The following is a 10,293-nucleotide window of genomic DNA, read 5'->3' on the forward strand; positions in this document are numbered from 1 at the left end:
CTCTAATAAACTACTGACTCTAAACATTTAATTGTTAGATATATACAATTTTATTCAATTTTTATTGTTTATTTTATATTGTGTTTTATTATTTACTTTATTATGTGTTTTAATAGTTTTTATTGTTAACAGTGTTTTTTTATTATTTTATATTTAATTAAATTTTTTTTGAATATTGTTTTATTTTTATTTTTTATTTTATTTTTTGTTTTAGTTGTAGTTTTAGTTTTAGGTATAGCTGTCTAAAGAGTTTAGACTCTTGACAGTTAAAAGTGTCGACGAGTTACTGTTTCAGACACAAAACAGCCGACGAGTTACTGTTTCAGGCGTATAAAAGTGTCGACGAGTTACTGTTTCAGACACAAAACAGCCGACGAGTTACTGTTTCAGGCGTATAAAAGTGTCGACGAGTTACTGTTTCAGACACAAAATAGCCGACGAGTTACTGTTTCAGGCGTATAAAAGTGTCGACGAGTTACTGTTTCAGACACAAAACCGCCGACGAGTTACTGTTTCAGGCGTATAAAAGTGTCGACGAGTTACTGTTTCAGACACAAAACCGCCGACGAGTTACTGTTTCAGGCGTATAAAAGTGTCGACGAGTTACTGTTTCAGACACAAAACAGCCTACGAGTTACTGTTTCAGGCTTATAAAAGTGTCGACGAGTTACTGTTTCCGACACATAAGCTAAAAGATGAGTTTGAAAGATAAATTGCAAGAGATAGCTCATTATATTAAATCTGAATATCCAGAATTAAATTTTGAGAATGTCTCGGTTTCAGATAGTTGTGTAAGTAATATCTGCACAATTATCTTCAAAAAAGATAATGATCGCAATTTAAAAAAATCATTAGTCAATGCTATTAAAAGAAAAAATTCATCTCTTCGTAAGTGTATTGAAACTATGAACTGTGATGATGTGGCTAATAAATCAGAAATGAATAGTAGTAAAATAATAAAGTGTATTGAGAATTGTAATTACACGGCCAACGATTTTATAAATTACAATTACAAAACTCTAAATAAGATATGTAGACACATTAAAGTTACTATAAATAATGCTAATAGACGTAAAGTGTACAGAGAAAGCAAAAAGTACCTCAACTTGTCCTCTTGTCTACGAGTGGATAACACAGACATTACTGATTCAGATAGTTTTTGTTTTAATGAAAATTCTGGTAACGACAATGGTACTTTTGAAAACTGCATTTCATATTCTGATCACACAGAGCCTGAACTTGTGCAAAAAGATAATGTTTCATCTGAACACACTATTGTATCCCCACAAAGTGATTTCAGTTTGATGATAAAGGATCCACTATTACCTAGTAGTACTCCAATACTACCAGAAAACATGGTGGATGAATCTGTATTTGTTACACCATGCAAAACAACAAAGGGAAAACATCATGTACCAAGCCCCCTCAGGAATGCTTTCTATAAGAAAACGCCTGTTAAGTCTGGTATTGTTTTACCTTTGAAAACAAAAAATCAATTTCCAAAAGAATGTGATAACCATGATTTTGTGTGTTATGAAGGATCTTTCAAGTTTTCATTTGAAGAATGGTCTCTTATGAATTACATTAATCCCAAAGGTGAAACCTGTTTGGATAAGACTAAATATCCTATTATGTTCAGAAAGCGCATAAGAACTGTGAACAATACATGCGTCGTTAATGCAAAAATGGTCAGATATTTTAAAAATCATTGCAATGTATACATGTATTGTAGCCATGAAGGTGTAAGACTTTTAGGATTAAAGTCCAACTAACAACGGTACGTTGGTGGCAAAGGTGTATAGTTCTAGTTTGAATTATCATCACAATCCTGATGACAATGGTCTTACAAACCACGTCAAAGGGTTTCAGCGAGACTTGAACAAGGAAGCGCTTAAAAAAACTAAAGCGTTTTCCTTTAGGTCAGACAATGTTGATATGGCATCACCCACCCAGTTGAATTGTGGCAATTTGCAAAATATTAAATCAGATGATGTAATCAGAAAAATCAGATCAGAGGCCTTGACCGCTGATGATTATGATAAAGATGATTTTCATGATATTGTATTGATGTGTAACGATAAAGAAAATGACTTTGTACAGCATGTCGGTATACCATCTGTGCACTGCTATAGTAAAGAACAGTTGGATATATTAAAAAAACTGATTAAAAATCAAAAACCAGTAACTGGTTATTTAGATGCAACTGGTACATTGGTCAGGAAAATTAACAATAAAAGCAAAAGAGTTCTATACTATGTTCTAGTTGTTAATGTCCCTTTACCTAGAAACTCTAGTGTCACGTGTCCCGTTGTTGAAATGATTAGTTCAGCACACGGCATAGTTGCGATTTCACAATGGTTGACCACTTTTAAAGCATTTGTTTTGAAACACAAACTGACTTGGCCTGTATTCACAAATATAGTGACAGATTTCAGTTTTGCACAAATGAATGCCTTGAGCATTGGATGGAATGGTTTTATTTCCATATTTGATTACCTTAACTGGTGTTACAGAGTATTGGTTGAAAACAATGTAGGGACTAATGTCACAATCATAAACATCTGTGCGAATCATTACACAAAAATCTTAGTAAACCATGTCTATACATATTTTCAATCGGAGACAAACAGTTGTAAGACTGTAGACAAAATGAAAAGAAATGATGTTATTGATTGGATATGTTTACTGTTTAATGCAGAGAGTTTGGAAGATGTTGAAAATTGGTTCAAAATATTTTCAGTAATATTATTGTCTCCATATAGAACAGTAGAAACCAAATACGCTATTAGTACGATGAAAGACAAGTGTAATGTCAACCATCAATTGTCGAATGAATCGAACAACGAAGGCGAAGATTACTCACAAGAAATAAATAAATTTCTATGTGAATCAGATACAAGTAATTCCATGATGTACTATAGATTTCAGTCGATCAAAGAACATGTTAAATCTAGGCTTTTAGATTGTTCCATAAATATAGAAAATATAAGTAATGAATATTACGATGAATCATATTTACACCAATTTATACTCAAGTGTGTACCTTTCTTAGCACTTTGGACACCAATTATGAATAATAGTTCAACAAAATTTTATTACCAATAAATTAAAAGTTTGTTAAAAATATTTCAATGCACCAATTGTTTTCACTCTGACCTACAACATAGCAAATTTGCGCACAGCAGATTTAGTTTTGTAATGTTAGCTTTAAGATTAGATAGAATTGACATAGAATCAAACTTGAAAGATATAATATTTTATAAGGAACCTTATTACAGGTAGATATTTATTTATATTTTATTTTTAAATTAAGTTATGGGTGTTTAAAGTTTGTAGGTAATTATGTTTAACATAATTATTAATTTATCATTATAAAAATGGCTGAACCCTTTGTACACAAATATATGTACTATAATATAACTATATAACATGTACTGAGTCATATCTTTAAGAGTGGGCATCAACTAGGTTGTTAAAATGTTTCAATAAAGAAAAAAGTTAATTTTTTTTAAAACTAATTTAATCTTTTAATTATTTATTATTATTTATTATTTATATAATGTATTATGTAGTAACTATTAACTTTTGCCTAGAACAATCTAGAAAAATTAAAAGAAAAACGAGTAAGAAATTGTCTGTTAAGTTAAAACGTTTATTGGCTGAAATAAAAATATAAAACAAAACAATGTAATAACGAATTTTATACAATACATAGACATTGGTATGGGTCGTTGAATACTTCCTCGTTATTTGTTTCTGTAGCATCTGTAACAAATGTTTATCATTAATTTTCATTTATTAATTTAATTTAATTTTTAAATTTTTCTTACCATCTTCCTGGCCATCCTTTGTGCCAGCAGCAGCCTCAGCAGCTGCAGCTTCAGCAGCAGCCTCGGCCTCAAGCCATTTGGCTTTTGCTACTGCTGCCGCTGCCGCCTTTGCAGCTGTTGCTGCTGCTGCGGCCACTGCTTCTTTGGCCGCGGGGGGGGGGGGGGTTGATGCTTCTGACTGGTTTAAAGCGCAGTCAGCAGCATCATGGCCCCTGTTTAAACATATGTTGCACTCTATAAAATCAAAGGCATTACAATTATAACAAATCCGTGAAAAAATATTATTAAAACAATTTTTCATTTTTATAAATTACTTTTGTACAATTGTACAATTATATAAGAAAATTAATCCCCATGTTAAGTTAGATCAAAATTATCAATATTACCATAAATTAATATAAACTAATGTAAATTCTAGAAAACTGTGGATATTAACATTTTTAAATGGGTCAGTAAATTATGATTAATTTTTGTCCACCAGATAATAATAGCCAAATGCCTATGAACAAAATCAATATTTTTGTAAAAGTAAAACAAATTTAATGTAATCAAATCCATAGGTACCAAATGTAGATGAACTGAATAATTTTTAAACACAATTAAAATTTCCTATAGTGGTCTCAATCAACCGTTATTAATTGAACCTACGAAAATATTTCAAATCTATTGTAAATAATAAAATAAGAAATAGATAATTTATAGTACTGATCAAGATCAAAAAAACTATAAATCTAAATTTAGAATAATTAAAATAGAAAAATCAAATTGAAATTCGCTATATATTTTTACATGTAAATAATAACCTTATCATGGCAATGTATCTTTTGAGATACAATTGATAACTTTGAACTTTTAAAGTCCAAAATTTTTTTTGATAACATATTTGAATTCAGCGACCATAAATTAGTTTAAAAATATCTACTTCCAAATTTTCATTCTAATATTTTGATGCTTGCCAAGTTAAGGGTTATTTCTCGGTCACGGGCGGTACCTCTCTTCGTGCAGTCACGGTATCTGGAGAGAGAGGCCGCTATCCCCACCCCAGGAATGTCAGAAACCTACAGGTGCATAAATGGAAATTCTACCCAAACATAACATTGACGTACTTAAATAATTATAAAAACAAAATTAGTAGGCAACTTTAAAGTTTACTTACTGCTCCTTTTACCCTTCTGGCCGCCACCGCCGCCACGGCCACCACGGCCGCTCACCTCATAGTGATAATGGTATATATTGGTTGCCATATTCTAATCATCAATGAAGATAAAATTAACAACAATAACAATAACAAAAATAAAATTAACTTATTATAAAATAAAAATGTAAAAACTAATAAAATAAAAAACATTCACAATAATTAAATAGTCATAAATAATTAAGTAAAATATAAATAATCATACATATTATAAACTCATATAACTCATAAAAAATCATTGTAAAAATAACAAAAGGTAATATACGGGTTCTTGAGATAGCATAGGCGTAACTTGGACTCTTTTCACCCCCCCCCCCCCCAAGTTACGCATATGTGAGATAGGGTCATAGGGACAGGGATTGCCGAATGCCATCGCTAGCAATGATATGCCGCCGGCCCTGAATGTATGTAAAATAATAATTAATACCTAGTTTTTAAAAAACCATGACATAATTAAATAATAAACTCAAAAAACACCATTTATTAATAGAAAACCATAGTTGCAACTTGAAAAAAATTTAATTTCAAGTACACTAAGTATTAGAAAACAATATACAGTGGAGTCTCGATAACTCGAATTTCAAGGGAGGCAAAAATTAATTTGACATGTATTTTTCGAGTTACAAATATCGCATTGAGTTCATACGAATTCCATAGGGACGAAAACAAATTCGAGTTATCAAGGTTTTCAATTTATCGAGACTCAACTGTATTCAAGAATATGTGTATATTATTTATGTACATATTATTATGTAAATAATATTATTAATAATCTATTCAATTAATAAGGTAGCATACCTATAATATACATACATCAATTAAAAATTGTATACTCACGATTTAAAAATAATGGTATTGAATTGGAAATGTCTGAACAGTCAACAGACTGAAGAATGCTGATTGCTGAATGATCAATGAATGACCGCATCGCAGTATAATATTATGTAGCACAATTTTATTTTCCCTCCCACCACAGGATCGCTGTCGAAAGCGTCCGTCATCGGGGAAATCCCAAAATATCGAAGAATAGAAAAATAGGGATTAGAGACTTATTTTTGTGTTTCATTTTAAATAGTATTACTAATATCATTGATTAAAATTTGGTCATATATGTATATTTAATAAATGGTAATACCATGAACAAACTATTATTTTTCATACAATTTTACTAGTGGCCAAAACTGGTTTCGTACGTCTTGTATAAATATAAGTACCTATTGACTTTCTTCTCTATATATCAAATATAATCATCTCTATATATAAAGGAATTAGGAAAGTGTACTTTACCAATAATCAACGCAGAGCCGAACCTATTTGAGTTATCGACTAGAAATTACGAGGATAGATTTTTCTAATAATTTCAACGGGCACTAAGAAAGGATTTATCGAAATTTTGATTTTAAAGGGTTGCTCAAACGGGGATTTTAAGATTTACGATTGAAATTTTGTTTATAATTTTTGTTTACAAATGGTTGCTAAAACAACCTGATTTATGTATTAACACATTTATTATTTATTTATTTTATTTTTGAATGTATTTCGTCGGATAGACAATTTTCCTGGCTTTCCGAATATGTAGGTTAAGTCGTGCGACTCCCCGGGGAACACGACGAAAAAAATTAAAAACCACGGACGGACGCCCGTCACTCGTAGTACGGAAAACAGTCACCTGGCGACTTTAGCCTGTACCATATTGTGATGGAAGTGCTTTTAACTCTAAAATCATTAACATAGCGCTATCTTGTGGTTGGCGGATGTTAGAAGGAGGTTGGAAACGTTTTGCGCCTGTTATACATTTTAATCTTAGATCATATTATACTAGGTAGGTAAAGTAATACTGGTCAGAATAGCAATTTTTCATGTACAAAATAAAATTTTTTCAGCAATTGGAAGTCGTAAGTTAAAACAATTCTGTATTTCTATAAAATTGCTTAATATTTCTTACAAAGAAATTTAAATTTAATAATATGGGTATTCAATAAACAAGTTTGAAAACATATTCATCATAATATACCTATATTTAAATAAACAATAAACAAAAAACAAATAATACCTATGTAATTAGTAATATATTAATATAAACTTTTAATTTAATATTTTATTATTCCATAGTAAAATAATGTCTAGTTAATTACTCATGTAGAGATACTAATAGGTACTAAAGTAATAAATTTAGTTATCATTAATGAGCTATTTTCTTTAATTACTTATTTTTAGTTTTCACTTTATAATGCTATATTACAGTTTTATTAAAATGCTTTATATAAGCATTTATTAAATCATTACGAATTTTCTTAATGAACTTTGATTCACATGTTTAGCAAGTATGTAATTTTCTGACATAGGTACCTACTATTTCAATAAGTTTTACCATTATGGTTTTTATGTTGTTTTTTGATTCTAACAACAATATTATTGTTCAATATTTTAATTAAATAAAGATGTTATCTTTTACTATAATCAATATCAATGGGTGCATCAAGTGGATATTATAACGTCTGAATTTTCATAACTTTTAACCTCTAAAAATATCATCTTGACTATAGGTCACTGAATAATTTTTACTTTTTCTTTTAGCTATTTTGTCAATGCAATCTAAATGTTCTAAATTACTTCATACCTACCCATCCAGTCAGATATGGTTTTGTAGAAGAATTATGTTCTTCCATAAGCATACTTTGTATATTAGTTGGTGATAAAAGGTTGTCCATTAAACTATATATCTACGTAATTTTCATCTGTTTTGTCATTAACTTAATATGTTTGATTTACAGTTGTTTTCATTTTTAAATCTAACATCTTTATTTCATGAAGTTTTGTTAGAAATTGACATGCATCAATTTCACAATTTCCTCCTTTAGATGGAGTTAATAATGATTACAAATTAACATTTGCATTGAAAACTTACATTTTGATACTTACATCTGGATTAGCATTATTTCCTCCTTTGGATCTGAGAACTGAAAAAAATTTTTCTAAGCAATCTTGGGTAAATCGCTTAGTCAACAAAAAATCTATATCATAACATTCATTTAGTTCTTTAAAAAACAATTTTAATGAATTTATATTTTTTCGCTGCCTGTTATACATGGCAGTTGTTTTCCTGATTTATTATAAATTCTAATTTATACAAAAACTTATCCACTTTATTCAATAATTCCCAATGAAACAAATTTTTAGGACTATAGAGACCAATAATTTTAAAAACTTCTTAGTTATTTAATATACCTACATATCTTTTGAATCACATTAAATTATTACCTACCTAATAATTTATACAAAGCTTTTTGTGATATTTGTAATAAAATATAAGTATTTATTACATAAAATACTTATATAATAACCACAGTACCATGTTTAGGTGAAATGACGACGAAGGTACACATTTTTTCCTGACTCATAATTCCACCTCTCCCACACAATACCGATTATTACTATATATAAAAAATAGTTGATAAAATTCTCCAGATACCTAACCTGATACACTGATTTTTTAGTAGTCATCACCGCCCAGAAAGAAACTGTTAATACGCCAGTACGCCACTGCATATACTTTAATTGATGAATAAATAAATTATCATACCTAAAATAATTAATATTTTATTAAATAATAGGTATCGAGTAAAAATCGAGTTACTATTTGCACAAAAAAACATTTATCAATACATTATCTATTGTAATTTAATTATCTATAATTTACATTTTTTATTTTCTGAGTAACATTCGTTTTAGTTGAGTCTCAACTGCATCGTATACATTATTCATTCGAATTAGAGCCTTATTGTTATTAAAAATATATTTCATATAGGTAATTCTTGAATAACACACTTATGAAATTTAAAATCCCTGACGAAAATAACGTACTATACATTGTGTAGGTAGTAGGTACGGTAGGTAATTAATATATAATATATTAATATGTATTTTTCTATCATCATCATGAAAATATCTCGCAAGCAGATTAATATTAAAGTAATATATTATTACACCTATACCAGTTATTTCATGCTGAGTTGATCAGGATGTTGTGCTCTAACTGCTGCAGTTATTGGCTATAATTGCAGTCACCCCTAGAGCTCAGTGTTTAAATTAGCTCTAACTTGTTACTACAGGGTTGATTTTGTTTTATATATATACAACCGAACCGTTTAACGTAACCGTGAGGACGCTCGTGGTAGTTGACGTCAAACCAGCCGTACGGCAGGCCTAATCTCATTGAAATTAGTGTATTATTAAAGGTAACTATAAACGAGACTGACAATATTATATATAAAAACCATCATTGATTCATTGTGCGTTCTTGGCCAATCGTCCATTGACGACACAGGATCAGTTTAGACGTTTCCGACTAACCGCAACCCTATACCGTCCTTACCATAAAAATTTTGGTTCATTTTTCACAAACCTCCTGTTTTTAGCCATCCAGGCCCCGTGAATAATAATGTTATAATAAATCGACGTTATTATAAATCCGGGGTCCCCATCATTAAGAGATTTGAAACGTGTAAATTTTTTTAGAATTTTAAATATTGGCCAACACAATTAGTAGCAATAAGGTGGTCATTAGTAGGTAAGTTAAGATCGGTAGTTACAAGAAAATTCACTTGTTATAACGCGCAGTACACATTTGCACGACTCGTCGATGCGTATAATCAAATATCAAGTGACGATTCTTTTCTTTTCAAAAATCAATTTTTATTCTATAGTTCCGATCGACCGAATACTAATCCTCACATAACATAATATTTGTATTTAACTCTAGATATTATATTATTATTAAACATTTTTGTAAAATTAATGAGGTAACTATTATAGTATAAGCATGGTTATTATTATTCACTATAGTGGACCAAATGAAGAATTATTGACATTTTATTTTAATCTTCAAAATTTAAGTTTTTTTTTTTTTATAGTTCAAAAAAAAGAAACATCCGCGGCGTCTTGGACTAAAATTTAAGTTTATTTAAATTGTTTTTAGAATAGAATGTTAAATGTACAATCAGAATTGTTTTTCGAATACAATGATATTATATTATCAATAAATTCAAATTTAGTACATTTATAGTATAGTGACCCACTTGATATCTAATTTACAGCAAAGCGGTAACTACTTACTTACCCTTTTTATAAACATATATAATATTAAGTGTTTTATAAATTGTATTCAATTCAGAGTGTTATGTATCTACCCATAATATAATATTACATACAAGTATACAACTATTACACTTCTTAGTTCTTACTAACTTTTGAAGCGTTTGAAACGTT

General features: G+C 29.5%; 1 protein-coding gene across 1 annotated transcript; it reads right to left on the minus strand.

The window, feature by feature from the left end:
- Positions 1–3,631: 3,631 nt before the first annotated feature.
- LOC126550330 (30S ribosomal protein S16-like) lies at positions 3,632–6,019 on the minus strand. The gene is made up of 4 exons (XM_050201647.1): positions 5,863–6,019; positions 4,987–5,077; positions 3,831–4,064; positions 3,632–3,765 (listed from the first exon to the last, which is right to left on the minus strand). The coding sequence occupies exons 2-4, from the start codon at positions 5,072–5,074 to the stop codon at positions 3,701–3,703; spliced, it is 387 nt and encodes a 128-aa protein (XP_050057604.1). The 5' UTR covers positions 5,075–5,077; positions 5,863–6,019; the 3' UTR covers positions 3,632–3,700.
- Between the last annotated feature and the right edge of the window lie 4,274 nt (positions 6,020–10,293).

The sequence above is a fragment of the Aphis gossypii genome, chromosome 2, assembly GCF_020184175.1.
Source record: "Aphis gossypii isolate Hap1 chromosome 2, ASM2018417v2, whole genome shotgun sequence".
Classification (NCBI taxonomy): domain Eukaryota; kingdom Metazoa; phylum Arthropoda; class Insecta; order Hemiptera; family Aphididae; genus Aphis; species Aphis gossypii.

Coding starts and splice junctions, on each gene's coding strand:
- LOC126550330 (XM_050201647.1), bottom strand. CDS start 5,074: ATGGCAACCAATATATACCATTATCACTATGAGGTGAGCGGCCGTGGT. Junction 4,065..4,986: donor CCAGAAGGGTAAAAGGAGCA/GTAAGTAAACTT, acceptor TTGATTTTATAG/AGTGCAACATATGTTTAAAC. Junction 3,766..3,830: donor AAAGGATGGCCAGGAAGATG/GTAAGAAAAATT, acceptor CATTTGTTACAG/ATGCTACAGAAACAAATAAC.